The sequence below is a fragment of the Oncorhynchus kisutch genome, unplaced genomic scaffold (assembly GCF_002021735.2).
Source record: "Oncorhynchus kisutch isolate 150728-3 unplaced genomic scaffold, Okis_V2 scaffold3902, whole genome shotgun sequence".
Classification (NCBI taxonomy): Eukaryota; Metazoa; Chordata; class Actinopteri; order Salmoniformes; family Salmonidae; genus Oncorhynchus; species Oncorhynchus kisutch.
The window spans coordinates 161359-179789 of NW_022265847.1; the positions used below are offsets into that span (position 1 = coordinate 161359).

An 18431-nucleotide genomic window follows, 5' to 3' on the forward strand; every position below is an offset into this window, starting at 1 on the left:
TATTCACACCAAGGTCGTCATGATTGTGTTGAATTATACTGTTCTAAAGGTTTTCTACCTCTTAGGGGGCTAAATGATAATGCTTTAGACTTATTCACAACAACCTAATGTTTCCCAGGGTTCTCCAAGAAGTACAAATTCATCTGTAGAAGGGGAAAAAGAAGGTGAGACATAGTTTGAGTATTCATAAGAAAAGTGACAAATGTTCTGTGAGAGCAACCCCTCACAACTCTGTTGATTGTGGAGGAAGCACCACAGAGTCAATCATGTTTCTTGTTTCGTCTCTTTCCTAGTCATCCGTCACCATGAGTACGGACGCGGAGATGCAAATCTACGGCAAGGCTGCCATATACCTCCGTAAGCCTGAGAAGGAGAGGATGGAGGCACAAACCGCACCCTTTGATTCAAAGAACGCCTGCTATGTCGCAGACACCAAGCAGCTTTACCTTAAGGGTTTGGTCACTGCCAGGGCTGAAGGAAAGTGTACTGTGACAGTCACGAATCCTAACGGCACTAAGGAGGTAAGCCTGATTTGAAAATAATTGAAGATTGTGCAGACACTTTTTTCATTTTTATCAGGCCAATTGTACAAATGAAATAACTACAAAAATATTGATTAATAAGCATTTCTTATTTTTTTTGTAAGCAGAATATAACCTTCAAACATCCTTTTTATCGCTGCTAATTAAAATTGCCATTGAATTTTCTATATTGACTAGTTAAGTATCACCATGTATGTGTCAGTGGTTGATAACAAAGTAGTTGGATTAAATGGGGTAATCAGTTTTTTAATTTGTACATTTGTTTTTAAAAGCATTCAGTCCTGTCCAGTTTGATCTGTGTATAATCTAGATTTCTGACTGTTTCAGGAAGGAAAAGTGTTCAAAGATGCAGATGTCTATGAGATGAACCCCCCGAAGTACGACAAGATTGAGGACATGGCCATGATGACCTACCTGAATGAAGCCTCTGTGTTGTATAACCTCAAAGAGCGTTATGCAGCATGGATGATCTATGTAAGATACCTGTATAAACATACACACACATACAGTACTACACAAAGTCATGGTAGAAACCAAAACAGACCAATATAGTAGACCTACATTACTATACCATAGTACACCCACATCCTCACATAAATCCAGGTAAACGTCAATCTGATTGTTCTAATCCCCTAATTGGATTCATTCTCGTTCATCCAGACCTACTCTGGGCTGTTCTGTGCCACGGTGAACCCCTACAAGTGGCTTCCTGTGTACGACATGGAGGTTGTTAACGCCTACAGAGGGAAGAAGAGGATGGAGGCTCCACCCCATATCTTCTCCGTCTCTGACAACGCCTTTCAGTTCATGCAGATTGGTATGAGCTGTAATGGATGGATGGATGTTAAAGTTAAAATATGTTTTAGAGATGTATCTACTGTTTTCTATGTTAGAACAGTTTGCTGGTAATATCTGATTTCACTTTTTTATTTTACCTTTATTTCATTAGGCAAGTCAGTTAAGAACAAATTCTAATTTTCAGTGACAGCCTAGGAACAGTGGGTTAACTGCCTGTTCAGGGGCAGAACGACAATTTGTACCTTGTCAGCTAAGGGGTTTGAACTTGCAACCTCCCGGTTACTAGTCCAACGCTCTAACCACTAGGCTACGCTTGCCTTGAATGGAAAATGGAAAAGGTTCCTAATTTAAATCCATGATGATGCTATGAATTCAATAATGTCCCCATAATGTTGCTTGAGTATGATAATCAATATGTTGTTTTGTTACAGACCAGGAGAACCAGTCCGTCCTGATTACGTAAGTTGTTTACTAAAATCTCACTTGAGAAAATGTTTCTACTGCAATATGTTGAGACACTTGGGTGTGATGAAAATACATGACATTATGAATGGATTAGGCTATGCATAGGAATGAGTCGATGAGTGGGGATATTTGTTAATGATTTACTTATGAATTAAAACAGGTGAACGGTGTATTTTTCAATGTTATTTCTTAGTGAAAGCCAATCTGACATTCAAACATGTGACTAAATCCCCTGTTTCTCTGTCATATTAACCAGCGGAGAATCCGGTGCAGGAAAGACTGTCAACACCAAGCGTGTCATCCAGTACTTTGCCACCATTGCAGTGTCTGGTGCCAAGAAGGAAGTAGACCCCACCAAAATGCAGGTATGTTCAGCTTCTGAGTGCCATTTTAACACATTTCAGTTTGGTGGGCTGTGTTCAAGCAATCGAGAATAACTAATTTTACCACTTAACCAGTTTCTGAGCAACTTGTGTTTGTCTCAATCAGGGGTCTCTTGAGGATCAGATCATTGCTGCTAACCCTCTGCTGGAGGCTTACGGTAATGCCAAGACAGTGAGGAACGACAACTCGTCTCGCTTCGTAAGTATGAAGGGCATACTGGGAAAGTGATCTAATATTGGACAAATTTTCAAATATTTCAGTATTTCCCTTCTGTTGTATCAATAGATGTCCAACAAACGGTAACATTTAAAGGGGTCTATCAAAGTAAAATGTTAGATGTATTTAGTTAACCTCTTTCTAACCCCCATGCTCAACTTTAGGGTAAATTCATCAGGATTCACTTCCAAGGTAGCAAACTGGCTAAAGCTGACATTGAGACCTGTGAGTTGATTTTCATTGTTTCTCAATGATTTCCTAAATTCACACATATTCTTATTCGGAGAGCATATCATCATATCATATCATTTTATCTCATATTCTCTCTTTCTCTCAGACCTGCTAGAGAAGTCCAGAGTGTCCTTCCAGCTTCCCGATGAGAGAGGTTACCACATCTTCTTCCAGATGATGACCAATCACAAACCTGACATTATTGGTGAGGCAAAGTAGAGGTTCAGGGGGAATGTTTCCTACCGCCATTATAAATACTATTACAATGAGTACATCCATGGTAACAAGGCATCTAGATATGGGTCAGGTCTTTGGGAAATATCTATCAAGTAATGGACTGTGATGCACTAGTCCACGAGTCTCAGTGGATGCTATTTATTTTATACTAGATCCTTGAGTCCATCTATTGAGTAAAGGAGAGATACTGTAAAGGTAGGACAGTAGAATTCTAAGAGATTTAACTGACAAGACATCCTCTGTTGTCCATAGAAATGTCACTCATCACCACCAACCCCTACGACTTCCCCATGTGCAGTCAGGGTCAGATCACTGTGGCCAGCATCAACGACAAGGAAGAGCTGGATGCCACAGACGTGAGTCAAACAAAGGGTTCATCATATTCTATATATGGAATGGGTAGGACCACCATACACACGGAATGCACTGTGCAATTCCAACCTGGTGACAGCAGGGAATTAGCATGTATCTGTTTGTTTGATTCTAAATGCCTTGAGTTAGTGTTAGGAGTTTTATGAATAATGACTAAACAATATCTATATATTAAATAGAACTGTAACTAATTAAACTCTACTCTGTTTTATTATATCTGATTCATAATGTTAATTCATAAGGAAGGGATTGTGTAGCATGAAACAGGGGGTAATTAAACATAATAAATACCATTCCAACCAGGTTGGGGAGGAAATGGATTGTGGGTTTTAAGTAAGCAGAAAGGATCGTTAACCTGTGGTTGAACCGACTCAACTTAGCTCTGGGATGTTCAGATAAGGCAGCAGTGTTTTCCTGGGGTTTCCATCATCTGGAACTGTTTTCTAAATAGTGATGGATGAAGGTGAAGATTGCAGAAGTGAATCTTGATAAGTGTGTGTCTGGAGTGAGCGAGCAAGCTAGGGGGTTGGAATAAACGTTTGAACCTGTTTTGTCCTGGTCGATAGGAGGAAGGACATTTTATAACCTATGACGTCATATTTTGTACATAACCTGTTGTTTGTGGTTTCATGGCAGCGCGCTCCGAGTATAAATACTATTATCTCATTTTGATAAGACTGGTATCTGTCTATTTTATGCAAATAAGAATCTTAGAAATTCTCAGAAAATAGACTAAGTGAATTTAATTAATGAACACATATAGTTATTATGAAAGTCCGATGACAGTTAGTTAGGCATGTGCCTCAAGGAACTCTTCATGCCTTCACACTTCACCTTGAGGCCCATAATGTATATATAAGACATCCACAAGAGAGTGTCACTAAGTCGCTGTGGAACTGTGTCAAATGTATCTTGTGCTGTCATCTACCAGTGTTGGTCAAGTGTATTCACGTGGATCTGAGAACCCAGTCAAATGTATCCATCTCATTTGTTCTGCTGAGAGCACAGAACTGTAGTGTACTGTATGTGAGCAAACTACCGTTCAGTTCATCACTGTTGTACTTCCTGTCTAATGCCAGGATGCCATTACAATCCTGGGCTTCAGTAATGATGAGAAAAATAGCATCTACAAGCTGACAGGAGCTGTACTGCACCATGGCAACTTGAAATTCAAGCAGAAGCAGCGTGAGGAGCAGGCCGAGCCAGACGGCACAGAGGGTGAGTCCCACTCATAGATATACAATATGTAAGCATTAGTCCCATTCCCTGTCCCACTCATAGATATACAATATGTAAACATTAGTCCCATTCCCAGTCCCACTCATAGATATACAATATGTAAACATTAGTCCCATTCCCAGTCCCACTCATAGATATACAATATGTAAACATTAGTCCCATTCCCAGTCCCACTCATAGATATACAATATGTAAACATTAGTCCCAGTCCCACTCATAGATATACAATATGTAGAGCATTAGTCCCAGTCCCATTCCCACTCATAGATATAAGATATGTACACATTAGTCCCAGTCCCACTCATAGATATACAATATGTAAAGCATGAGTCCCATTCCCAGTCCCAGTCCCACTCATAGATATACAATATGTAAAGCATGAGTCCCATTCCCAGTCCCGGTCCCACTCATAGATATACAATATGTAAACATTAGTCCCATTCCCAGTCCCGGTCCCACTCATAGATATACAACGTGTAAGATAGACAGAGCTTCATCAAAGTCCGGCAGGAGATCATTTATGGAGACCAAATTCCAACCTCCAGAAATGATTTAAAATGATGGTTGTGGGTTCAAATCTAAACCTAACCCTTTTGTCAGTGTGACATCAGAAACACGTGATCTTGTGTTTCTGAGTCTGTTGTTGTTGGTTCTCTCTCCAGTGGCTGATAAAATCGGCTACCTGCTGGGCCTGAACTCAGCTGAGATGCTGAAGGCTCTGTGCTACCCCAGAGTGAAGGTCGGCAATGAGTATGTGACCAAGGGACAGACTGTGCCTCAGGTAAGGCTGACAAACACAGCTTCTACCATTTTCTGAGCACCGTACATCATTTGGTGATGAGTGAATTGCTTGTTTTGAATAGTGATGATGTTTTCCCCAAGCTCTTTTCACCTTGTCACTAGACATGGTCAATATCTCATGTATTCATTTGAGCTATTATCATTGCAGGTTAATAACTCAGTCTCGGCACTGGCCAAGTCCATCTACGAGAGGATGTTCTTGTGGATGGTCATCCGTATCAACGAGATGTTGGACACCAAGAATCCAAGGCAGTTCTACATCGGTGTGCTTGACATTGCCGGGTTTGAGATCTTTGACGTGAGTCTGAGACCAGAACAAGACAATTAGTTGTGATTGAGAGGGATTACAGCCTTGTATGATGATGAAATGATCCCATCTGAAATTCCTTCAACAGTACAACAGCATGGAGCAGCTGTGCATCAACTTCACCAATGAGAAACTGCAACAGTTTTTCAACCACACCATGTTCGTCCTGGAACAAGAGGAGTACAAGAAGGAGGGAATCGTCTGGGCCTTCATTGACTTCGGCATGGACTTGGCTGCCTGCATTGAGCTTATTGAGAAGGTAAGCTGTCTGTCAGGATTATAATGGACCTCAACAGCAAAGTTCAAATGGAAATATTATCACATGGTACAACGCATCTGACTGTTGAGAACTCAATATGTTTCCTATTGTGCCACTAAATGAAGATACTCTCATAATAGCATGTTTGCTGGAAGAATAAATGTGATCCCAAATGTAAATATCACTAATTTGATGTACATCTCTTTTCGTAAAGCCATTGGGCATCTTCTCCATCCTTGAAGAGGAGTGCATGTTCCCCAAGTCTTCAGACACTACCTTCAAGGACAAGCTGTACTCCCAGCATCTTGGCAAAACCAAGGCGTTTGAGAAGCCCAAGCCAGCCAAAGGCAAGGCAGAGGCCCACTTCTCCCTGGTTCACTACGCCGGCACTGTGGACTACAACATCACTGGCTGGCTGGAGAAGAACAAGGACCCCCTGAACGACTCAGTTCTTCAACTGTACGGGAAGTCCTCAGTCAAACTGATGGCGACCCTGTATGTCGCTGCCCCACCTGAGGGTAAGACTAGCAGAACATCAAAATATTTAATGAAGAACTAGTTACAAATCAGTCCCATTTTCTTTAAAGGCTCAGTCTGCAGTTGCTACATCCATTTGTGGACTTAAGACATGTACCCATTCGTTCTTGAAGAACATACTGTAACTTTCTTGAAGAACATTGGCTTAGTTCACCTGTCGTACCCCACCAGAACCCAAAATATGAGCTTGTTTTAATGTTTGTAAGCAAAGTAAAGGGAAACATGCACTTTACAGCCTCATTATTAATACTATCATTTTGATATCATGGATGGTCAGTCCTTCAAGACATAGATCTGTTTGTAAATTTGAGTGGTTACATTTCTCCATCTCTCAGTTGTGTTTTATCAAAACAGGGGCAGGGAGCATGCTTTGTTATTGTTTTGTTAACTGCTGATTGCTGCTTTAAATGTATCACCATTTGTCAGGGTGATTTACTGGGTTCATTTACTCATACAATAGGTGTTATTTTACACAATCTCATTGACAGCATTTGCATTAAGATACGTGTGAAGATACCCTGAGATCCCTCTCATTTATAATTATGTTGAACTTTTCTCCATGAAAACAGATACATCCAAGAAAGGAGGCAAGAAGAAGGGTGGTTCCATGCAGACTGTGTCCTCCCAGTTCAGGGTGAGCTTTTAAAATGTGGATATTCAGTCCTTCAAAATGTGTACTGATTATCAGAAATGATTTCTGAGAACACGGTTTGTAACCCTCTTACAGGAGAACTTACATAAGCTGATGACCAACTTGAGGAGCACTCATCCTCACTTTGTACGCTGTCTGATCCCCAACGAGTCAAAGACTCCAGGTACAATAGATGTTGAGTTAAATATGACATCTTGTCAGTACAGTATCAGTAACATTAACAAACCAGTCTTTAACCTGTTTATGAGTATTTAAAGATACTTGGTTTGTGTTTCCAGGTCTGATGGAGAACTTCCTGGTTATCCACCAGCTCAGGTGTAATGGTGTTCTGGAGGGGATCAGGATCTGCAGGAAGGGCTTCCCCAGTAGAATCATCTATGCTGACTTCAAGCAGAGGTACACACACACACACACACACACACACACACACACACACACACACACACACACACACACACACACACACGCACGCACACGCACACGCACACACACACACAGAAATATCTTCTCCAAGGGTTTTCCCAGCATCAGAATAGGCTTAACCAACCCATTACAACTTGACTCATGTTAAACATTTCTCCTGATTCAGGTACAAAGTACTGAATGCCAGTGTCATCCCCGAGGGCCAGTTCATGGACAACAAGAAGGCTTCTGAGAAGCTGCTTGGGTCCATTGATGTGAATCACGAGGACTACAAGTTTGGACACACCAAGGTCAGTCAACCCCCCCCCAGCAAAAGATGACAACTAAAACACAACTTCAATGATAACTTAATCTCTAACCATTAAATGTCTCTCCAGTTGATCTATCCATCTTGTAATTATTTCTTAAAAATGTGAAGAAACATTGTACTCAATTCATTATCTTGTGCATTATGTCAGAATGGTATGTCTGCAGTTATCTATATCAGTGTACATTATTAATCTACAACTATACAATAACTTACAACTCATAACGAACCTATCTCATGGTTTGTTTGTAAGGATTACAATGTTTATGTTGTTCAAATCAATCTAGTGGTTTTGTTACTCTCTTTGGATTCAACCTTTCTATCTCTTTCCACCTGACTGGTTCTATAATTGACCATGTCAACCTGTGTCAGGTGTTCTTCAAAGCCGGTCTGCTGGGTGTCCTGGAGGAGATGAGAGATGAGAAGCTGGCCTCTCTGGTCGGCATGGTCCAGGCTCTCAGCCGTGGATTCCTCATGAGGAGAGAGTTCACCAAGATGATGGAGAGGAGGTGAGGAAGAGTAGACATCTTGGCAAAGCATTCTGTCAGCCTCCTGTATGTAATGTATAATGATTGTGTACTGAATATGCTGTGAGTTGTTCAGGATGAGAAGGTACATGTTATAATATTCTATTAAAGCAGCAGGTTGGGATTTAGCAAGCAGTTCAATTGTTATTTAAATAAGTGATTTTTACCCATTAATTCTGGAATAATATGAAATGCCTCGTGATCTGAACATCACCTGTCAGCTCTTTCATCTAGAGCGCAGTCTATACATTTAAGAGGGATTACATTTCCCTAGCCTCATTCCTCAGCTGTATGCAACAAGTGGTGGGGTCCCCATTTTGTTATTCTTCGAATCGCAGAATGTAGCTTTAAAGACGTCTTCCAGTGATTTTATTTGTTACTTTTCCAGTAAAGAAATACTGGGAATGCCACTCCTTGAAGTTTGCAGTTGTATATAAAAAGAAACTATTTTCCTCAAAACATATATTTTGACCCTTTAGTGTGTGTACTTTACTGTATTTATACTTGAAATATCGTTTTCCACAGGAAAAGTAAACAACAAAAACACTGGAGGAGTTTACTTAGTTACAGTTCAGTTTAAAATGACAATATTGTTCAGTCATTTAATCATCATTTTCCTAACAATCTTTAGACATGTCACTCACCATGTCACTCACCTTGTCACTCACCTTGTCACTCACTTTGTCACTCACCTTGTTACTCACCTTGTCACTCACCATGTCACTCATCATGTCACTCACCATGTCACTCACCATGTCACTCTATCCTTTCTGTGGACCAGAGATTCCGTCTTCACCATCCAGTACAACATCCGTTCATTCATGAATGTGAAAACCTGGCCATGGATGAAGTTGTACTTCAAGATCAAGCCCCTGCTGCAGAGCGCTGAGACTGAGAAGGAGCTGGCCAACATGAAGGAGAACTATGAGAAGATGACTTCGGACTTGGCCAAGGCTCTGGCCAAGAAGAAGGAGTTGGAGGAGAAGATGGTGGCCATGGTGCAGGAGAAGAATGACCTGGCGCTTCAAGTCGCATCTGTGAGTGAGCAACAACCCTCATCAGAGCACATTTAGACACACAAGTACATAGACACTAACACAATCGCTATGTGACTAACTCAAGAAAATGCCCATGGTATATATTTATATTTAAAACATTTAAATAGATTTGCTCTGACTTATTTGACTAAATGAAGTCTATATTTTGATACACAAAGTGAAAACACCCGTTTTTTCTCTTGTTCTGAAACCAGGATTCAGAGAATCTGAACGATGCTGAGGAAAGGTGTGAGGGGCTCATCAAGAGCAAGATCCAGCTGGAGGCCAAACTCAAAGAGACGACTGAGAGGCTGGAGGATGAGGAGGAGATGAATGCTGAGTTGACTGCCAAGAAGAGGAAGCTGGAGGACGAATGCTCTGAGCTGAAGAAGGACATTGATGACCTGGAGCTCACCTTGGCCAAAGTGGAGAAGGAGAAGCACGCCACTGAAAACAAGGTCTTGTAGACAGTCCAACCAAACAATAATCCACAGAATAATCAACTCAAAACAGAAATGTGATTCAAGTCTTTTTGTGAGTGCAGTAAAAATTAAGACACAAAATAGTGGAATTTCAGTTGTGGTGGACTCCCCAAATTCAGCACATGTTCTGCTCCCCCCTCGTTTATGATTTCCATTCAGCACACTGGCATGGAGTACAGGGCCATCTAGTGTTGAATCTATAGTACAGTACTTGTTGACACATTTCTATCATCCATTTAACCACTTATGGTGAAGTGACCAAAAGCGAATTTTGTTGTGGCCGTTTTCAGGTTAAAAACCTGACAGAGGAGATGGCGTCTATGGATGAGAGTGTTGCCAAGCTGACCAAGGAGAAGAAAGCCCTCCAAGAGGCCCACCAGCAGACACTGGATGACCTGCAGGCAGAGGAGGACAAAGTCAACACTCTGACCAAGGCCAAGACCAAGCTGGAACAGCAAGTGGACGACGTGAGTTTGACATTTTGGCCATGATAGTATGTAAGATGATATTATCTACAGTTGTTTAGATATGACCAACACATGTCTGTTTATATATTGTAGCTTGAGGGTTCTCTGGAGCAAGAGAAGAAGCTCCGTATGGACCTTGAGAGAGCCAAGAGAAAGCTGGAGGGAGATCTGAAACTGGCCCAGGAGTCCATAATGGACCTGGAGAATGACAAGCAGCAGTCTGATGAGAAAATCAAGAAGTAAACACAAACAAATGACTACAGTATTCAACATAATGATCAACATAATGGTTCTTCTTGGCTCATTCTTGTAATTATGAATTAGACTTATGTGATTCTTACAAGCAAAGTGAATGGTAATGTAGGCTCCCTTTACACTGTCTAACCAAAACAAACGTGTTTGTGTTTGTTAGGAAGGAGTTTGAGACCACCCAGCTCCTCAGCAAGATAGAGGATGAGCAGTCTCTGGGAGCTCAGCTGCAGAAGAAGATCAAGGAACTGCAGGTACAGTACAGGATCTAAGCTCCAGTACAGGAAAATAACTGACACATTTCTTCTGGTAGCATATATTCTTCCTGGTGGATTCTGATGGCTCAGTAAGATGGAAGATGGTGCTTCTTGTTGGTTCTTCTAATCTGTGTAAAGATGTTGCTTCGTACCGTTGTTAGTTTGGTTCCTGCATGGGACAATGTCTAATGAATATATTAAATATGTTAGTGTAGCTGGCTATGTATAAACACATGTATGCTAAATATACAGTACATGCTATTATTATGTAGTGAGGTTCAATTGTTTCAACTGTATTGTAGTGTTCATTCCCCCTGCTCTTACCACCTGTTGTAGGCCCGTATTGAGGAGCTGGAGGAGGAAATTGAGGCTGAGCGTGCTGCCAGGGCCAAGGTTGAGAAGCAGAGGGCCGATCTCTCCAGGGAACTTGAGGAGATCAGCGAGAGACTGGAGGAGGCCGGAGGCGCCACTGCTGCTCAGATTGAGATGAACAAGAAGCGCGAGGCTGAGTTCCAGAAGCTGCGTCGTGATCTTGAAGAGTCCACCCTGCAGCATGAGGCCACAGCCGCCGCTCTGCGCAAGAAGCAGGCCGACAGTGTGGCTGAGCTCGGGGAGCAGATCGACAACCTGCAGCGCGTCAAGCAGAAGCTGGAGAAGGAGAAGAGCGAGTACAAGATGGAGATTGATGACCTCTCCAGCAACATGGAGGCCGTCGCCAAGGCTAAGGTGAGTAGTGATGTTTTGGTCAAGCAGTGTTGAGGAGGGTCAGCTAAATTACCATTTCATAAACTGAAGTTGACACTCCCATATGTTTCACTAACAGGGCAATCTGGAGAAGATGTGCCGTACTCTTGAGGACCAGCTGAGCGAGCTCAAGACTAAGAATGATGAGAATGCTCGCCAGGTCAACGACATCAGCGGACAGAGGGCCAGACTCCTTACAGAAAATGGTACCTCCAACAATGTACAACAAACCAATATAGTTCACCTCAGTAGTACACAATAACATGTGTCGGGGCTGTAAATTCCAGTCCACACAGTTTCTGCACTACGATTCCTCAAAATAAAATGTCAATCTTCGAGAACAGAGTCCCCATAACAAGATGTCCCTCTTTCCCTGCAGGTGAGTTTGGCCGCCAGCTGGAGGAGAAGGAAGCCCTGGTGTCTCAGCTGACCAGAGGCAAACAGGCCTTCACCCAGCAGGTGGAGGAGCTGAAGAGACTGATTGAGGAGGAGGTCAAGGTAAGGCATCCTAAATGGGAACCACCTTCCAGTTTAGATCTTTATCTACACATAGACTGTTTCTACGCCTCCCTCAGAGACTTCTACTGTCATCTGTTTTACTCTCCCTCTCTAATCTCTCTTTGTCTTTCTTTCTCTCTCAGGCTAAAAACGCACTGGCCCATGGTGTCCAGTCTGCCCGCCATGACTGTGATCTCCTGAGAGAGCAGTTTGAGGAGGAGCAGGAGGCCAAGGCAGAGCTGCAGCGCGGCATGTCCAAGGCCAACAGTGAGGTGGCTCAGTGGAGGACTAAGTATGAAACTGATGCCATCCAACGCACAGAGGAGCTGGAGGAGGCCAAGTGAGTTGCACTCAATAGCAAAAACTACAATAAACGGTGTGGATGGTGAGGCTGGTTGGGGATCTGAGAAAATGTTACTTCAATATGTAGTGCAATATTTGTCTCACAACAAGTTACTCACCATAACAACACCCGCTGCTGTTCAACAGGAAGAAGCTGGCCCAGCGTCTGCAAGAGGCTGAGGAGACCATTGAGGCGACCAACTCAAAGTGTGCCTCCCTGGAGAAGACCAAGCAGAGACTGCAGGGAGAGGTGGAGGACCTCATGATTGACGTTGAGAGAGCCAACGCCATGGCCGCCAACCTTGACAAGAAGCAGAGGAACTTTGACAAGGTGAACATTTATAAACCTCACTCTAGGGTGATATTTTCTGTCTGTTATTTGATCAGTTGTATTATAATTGTAGCATATTTCCGATTGAAAACTCTCCATCAATGAGTTGTAATGAAAATCCCATGGATTTCCCCAGGTTCTGGCAGAGTGGAAGCAGAAGTATGAGGAGGGCCAGGCTGAGCTGGAAGGAGCTCAGAAGGAGGCTCGCTCTATGAGCACTGAACTCTTCAAGATGAAGAACTCCTACGAGGAGGCTCTGGATCATCTGGAGACTCTGAAGAGAGAGAACAAGAACCTGCAACGTGAGCATTTGACAGCAGTTATTTTTGCATGATGTTTGACCAGTATTTGAAAATGGAATCGATTATAATCATCAACATTATATCAATTTGCTATTACACCATCTCAGAATTTTTATATACATTTTAAAATATATATATTTGGAACTTGTAATTGGTATTCCTTTGAACAACCCAATGATGTGGGGTGGCAATTAGATTTGCAGGACAGCATGAAGTGCTGTTCATTAATTAACTGTTATTTTGATTCATTATAAACTTTAGTGCATTGGTGATATCCACTGGATATCTCCCAAGTCTAAACAGCTTCTGTGTGTGTGTGTGTGCAGAGGAGATCTCTGACCTGACTGAGCAGATCGGAGAGACTGGCAAGAGCATCCATGAGCTGGAGAAGGCCAAGAAGACCGTGGAGACAGAGAAGTCTGAGATCCAGACCGCTCTGGAGGAGGCTGAGGTACAAACTACAGCTGTTTGATAGGAAAATAAGTGTTACACTTGGCAATGCCAACTACAATCCAATGCTCCCTTTTATTGGTGTTTATTGTAGTCATATATATGCAATTCCTTGTGTTTTGCACATCCAAACATACTGACCCTTCGCTAAGCTCCGCCCTAACGTTTGTGGGCAACCAATCGCTGTTCTCCAATTGATAGCAACTATCGTCGAGTCGGACACATCGAACAAGCTCTGGTTTCAAACACATGAAAACCAGTAGAAAAAGAAAACAGAAACAGAGTTTTCTTAAAATATAATTAAAGTTGAATAATTGAACAGTGCACCAGGGGGACTTGCTACTTGAATCCTGAAATGCAGAGCCTGTTGATAGTTTTTTTCACATCCGATATACTTTTGTTGCTTTGTTTGCTAGCTCAGCTGGTTAGCTAGCTCTGTCTCATAGACCACCAAACGTTGCTAGCTAGCCATATAACTTGTTTTCTCAAAATATATGATCATGTACAATGGCTAGCTCAGTTAGTCATGTTATGAATACTTCTCACGTCTGCTTTAAACTTCAGGATACGATTTGAGACCACTAGTTAGTTCCAAAAGTAGTTATAGCTTTGACTGCATGCTGGCACTGAATTCAGAGCCATTCAGTGGCCACACTACAAAAATGAACTGACCAGGATTCCCTTTGAAGCAGCTGTAATGACAGTCCAACACAACATACCTGAGGAGTAGTGTTTAATTTCATTGTGTATATAAAAACACAGTTTGAGATTATTGTAAGGGGTTTATTCCAGTGGTCTGAATGGGGAATTGGGCTTCCCAGGAAGATGTTGTCTGAGGTTGCAACAGTAACCAAGGGGGGCGGAGCTGAGTGAAGGGTTGATTTGACTGACTGCTTCTCTTCGTTCAGGGCACACTGGAGCACGAGGAATCCAAGATTCTTCGTGTGCAGCTGGAGCTGAACCAGATCAAGGGTGAGGTGGACAGGAAGATCGCTGAGAAGGACGAGGAGATGGAGCAGATCAAGAGGAACAGCCAGAGGGTGGTTGACTCCATGCAGAGCACCCTGGACTCTGAGGTCAGGAGCAGGAATGACGCCCTGAGGGTGAAGAAGAAGATGGAGGGAGACCTGAATGAGATGGAGATCCAGCTGAGCCACGCCAACAGGCAGGCCGCTGAGGCCCAGAAACAGCTGAGGAATGTCCAGGGACAGTTCAAGGTAAAGAGACTTGGACATCAGGCTCAACAACCTGAACAGGGATTTGTTTGTGAATCAGTAGAAAATAATAGATCAGAGGAATGTAATAGACTGGACTAATATACTTTAGGAAGGTTGGGATATTAGAGTAGACTAATATACTGTAGGAAGGTTGGGATATTAGAGTAGACTAATATACTGTAGGAAGGTAGGGATATTAGAGTAGACTAATATACTGTAGGAAGGTAGGGATATTAGAGTAGACTAATATACTGTAGGAAGGTAGGGATATTAGAGTAGACTAATATACTGTAGGAAGGTAGGGATATTAGAGTAGACTAATATACTGTAGGAAGGTAGGGATATTAGAGTAGACTAATATACTGTAGGAAGGTAGGGATATTAGAGTAGACTAATATACTGTAGGAAGGTAGGGATATTAGAGTAGACTAATATACTGTAGGAAGGTAGGGATATTAGAGTAGACTAATATACTGTAGGAAGGTTGGGATATTAGAGTAGACTAATATACTGTAGTAAGGTAGGGATATTAGAGTAGACTAATATACTGTAGGAAGGTAGGGATATTAGAGTAGACTAATATACTGTAGGAAGGTAGGGATATTAGAGTAGACTAATATACTGTAGGAAGGTAGGGATATTAGAGTAGACTAATATACTGTAGGAAGGTAGGGATATTAGAGTAGACTAATATACTGTAGGAAGGTAGGGATATTAGAGTAGACTAATATACTGTAGGGATATTAGAGTAGACTAATATACTGTAGGAAGGTAGGGATATTAGAGTAGACTAATATACTGTAGGAAGGTAGGGATATTAGAGTAGACTAATATACTGTAGGAAGGTAGGGATATTAGAGTAGACTAATATACTGTAGGAAGGTAGGGATATTAGAGTAGACTAATATACTGTAGGAAGGTAGGGATATTAGAGTAGACTAATATACTGTAGGAAGGTAGGGATATTAGAGTAGACTAATATACTGTAGGAAGGTTGGGATATTAGAGTAGACTAATATACTGTAGGAAGGTAGGGATATTAGAGTAGACTAATATACTGTAGGGATATCGGGGACATTTTTACCAATGAACATGCCTATTACCCACTGGGGTGGCAGGGAGCCTAGTGGTTCGAGCGTTGGGTCAGTAACCAACAGGTTGCTGGATCTGTCATTCTGCCCCTGAGCAAGGCAGTTAACCCACTGTTCCCTGGGCGCCGATGACGTGGATGTCGATTAAGGCAGACCCCTTGCCTCTCTGATTCAGAGGGTTAATTGCAGAAGACACATTTCAGTTGAAGGCATTCAGTTGTACAACTGACTAGTTACCCCCCATTCCCCCTTATTTTCCAATCCTATCGCCCCTACTTCCACAAGTCTAATGATACTATGTAATTGTGAACCCCAGGATGCCCAATTGCACCTTGATGATGCCGTCCGCGCCGCAGAAGATATGAAGGAGCAGGCAGCCATGGTGGAGCGCAGAAACGGTCTGATGATGGCTGAAATCGAGGAGCTGAGAGTTGCTCTGGAGCAGACAGAGAGAGGCCGCAAAGTGGCTGAGACTGAGCTGGTGGATGCCAGCGAGCGTGTTGGACTGCTGCACTCCCAGGTACGGGTCAAAAGCCATTTCTAATGAAACTCAACCAAGCATAATGTTTACATTTTCATGATTTCAGCCTTGTGACTTTCTCTTTCTCACTTGTAAGTTCTCTTGAGAGTCAAACAAATCGACCTTGTTTCCTCCTTCAGAACACCAGCCTTGCAAACACCAAGAAGAAGCTGGAGACTGACCTGGTTCAGGTGCAGGGAGAGGTGGACGACATCGTCCAGGAGGCCAGGAATGCAGAGGAGAAGGCCAAGAAGGCCATCACTGACGTGAGTCTTTGAATTACATCAACTTGATTTGTCCCCAAGGGCCAGCAGTCGCTGGGCTGGTTTAACCACACCAAAGATCCCAAAGGAGCTTTATGATTGGTGCCAGTTGGTGCATAAATGAAACTAACTACCATTCCAGGCGGCCATGATGGCCGAGGAGCTGAAGAAGGAGCAGGACACCAGCTCTCACCTGGAGAGGATGAAGAAGAACCTGGAGGTCACAGTCAAGGACCTGCAGCACCGTCTGGATGAGGCTGAGAATCTGGCCATGAAGGGAGGCAAGAAGCAGCTCCAGAAACTGGAGTCCAGGGTGAGTTAACAGCAGGGTGGATTGAAAAACAGATTGCTGGAAGTGTATTTGATCATATGAAAATGAACAGGGGAATTGTGTAATGGCTTTTTCTCTCAATAACCTACCTACATCATGAAAAGTCGTTGTTTTCATTATAGAACCCTTTAATTAAAATCGTAAAAGTTCATAGGAGCAGACAACACTACTTGACCAGTAGAAGAAGATTCCTTCACCACCTCACATAAATGCCAACGTTAATTTATTCCACAAAGGTGCGTGAGCTCGAGACTGAGGTGGAGGCCGAGCAGAGAAGAGGTGTAGACGCGGTCAAGGGAGTCCGCAAGTATGAGCGCAGAGTCAAGGAGCTCACTTACCAGGTAAAAAAAGGCGCATTCTTCACACACTAAAGCACACTGGTTTGTGTGTTAAACTATGGACTATTGATTCTTGTAACTTCTCCCACAGACTGAGGAGGATAAGAAGAACGTTGCCAGACTTCAGGACCTGGTAGATAAGCTGCAGATGAAAGTGAAGGCCTACAAGAGGCAGGCTGAGGAAGCGGTGAGTCACAGACTTAGTCAAATCCTCTGAGAGCTTACATTCCCAAGGAGACATTACAAAAGTTTTGTCAGTTGAGTTGAAGTGTTGTTACTGCAAAACGTCAACATTGACTCAGTTGATAGTGCAAGTAATTTCTGAAGAAATGTACGCACAGTGACTCCTCTTCCTATGTGTAACAATTTAAAGTTGAGAGGGTTGAATATTATTTAGCTTTGTGCCGGGGGCTGGTCTGGTGGTGGTGCTGACTCTCCTGGATCACATGGCCCTGGAAGCAGCAGATTGATCCTCTGTTCCACCACTCACTTTCTCTTCTGTATCATCTATCTCCCTATATATACTGTACAATGCTGTCCTAAATCTCTCAATAAAAAAAACGTTAAAATACAATTTTTTTAAAATATTAATTTGGTACCTGAAGCTCCAAACTTTCAATACTGATGTTATGGTCTCGTCTCTTTTCCTCACCCAGGAGGAAGCATCCAACCAGCACATGTCTAAGTTCCGGAAGGTTCAGAATGAGCTGGAAGAGGCTGAGGAGCGTGCTGACATCGCTGAGACTCAGGTCAACAAGCTCAGAGCCAAGACCCGTGACTCTGGAAAGGTACAGAACTGCTGCTAAACCTACACCTGACTTCACAGTAGACAATTCTGACATTTTACACTCACTCAAATGTATTTTAGATTTCTGAGAAACACATTTCAGGACAGGGTAAATAAAATAACAAATTTAGTTGGTACAAGGTGTTTACTGAGTCTTAAATGCTTGAGCCATTCTGTTATTACCAAGTGTTGATATATTTATCATGTTCATTATTAATACTGATCCATTCTGTTATTACCAAGTGTTGATATATTCATCATGTTCATTATTAATACTGATCCATTCTTTTATTTCTTTCTTCTTACAGGGAAAAGAAGCTGAATAAACAAGACCAGAGTCAATTTCCTGTGTTTCATAAAATATGATTTTCATGGTGAAATGTTGAGCAATGATTAAAAACATATCGGCCTACATACACTTCCTTTGT

General features: G+C 42.4%; 1 protein-coding gene across 1 annotated transcript; it reads left to right on the top strand.

Moving 5' to 3' along the window:
- Window positions 1-305: 305 nt before the first annotated feature.
- Window positions 306-18421, top strand: LOC116372083 (myosin heavy chain, fast skeletal muscle-like). Its single transcript, XM_031821173.1, has 39 exons — window positions 306-521; window positions 870-1016; window positions 1203-1359; window positions 1772-1799; window positions 2062-2170; window positions 2295-2387; window positions 2570-2630; window positions 2743-2841; window positions 3126-3229; window positions 4325-4463; window positions 5147-5265; window positions 5434-5583; window positions 5681-5851; window positions 6066-6369; window positions 6958-7022; window positions 7116-7203; window positions 7319-7436; window positions 7630-7753; window positions 8143-8279; window positions 9079-9334; window positions 9550-9792; window positions 10107-10283; window positions 10377-10522; window positions 10696-10786; window positions 11126-11515; window positions 11613-11739; window positions 11913-12031; window positions 12175-12371; window positions 12521-12704; window positions 12841-13006; window positions 13333-13457; window positions 14365-14673; window positions 16081-16284; window positions 16425-16550; window positions 16690-16860; window positions 17115-17219; window positions 17308-17403; window positions 17873-18004; window positions 18312-18421. Exons 1-39 carry the CDS (start codon window positions 306-308, stop codon window positions 18327-18329), a joined length of 5811 nt encoding a protein of 1936 aa, XP_031677033.1. The 3' UTR covers window positions 18330-18421.
- The last annotated feature ends 10 nt before the right edge of the window (window positions 18422-18431 follow it).

Coding starts and splice junctions, on each gene's coding strand:
- LOC116372083 (XM_031821173.1), top strand. CDS start 306: ATGAGTACGGACGCGGAGATGCAAATCTACGGCAAGGCTGCCATATAC. Junction 2,842..3,125: donor TCACAAACCTGACATTATTG/GTGAGGCAAAGT, acceptor TGTTGTCCATAG/AAATGTCACTCATCACCACC. Junction 7,437..7,629: donor TATGCTGACTTCAAGCAGAG/GTACACACACAC, acceptor CTCCTGATTCAG/GTACAAAGTACTGAATGCCA.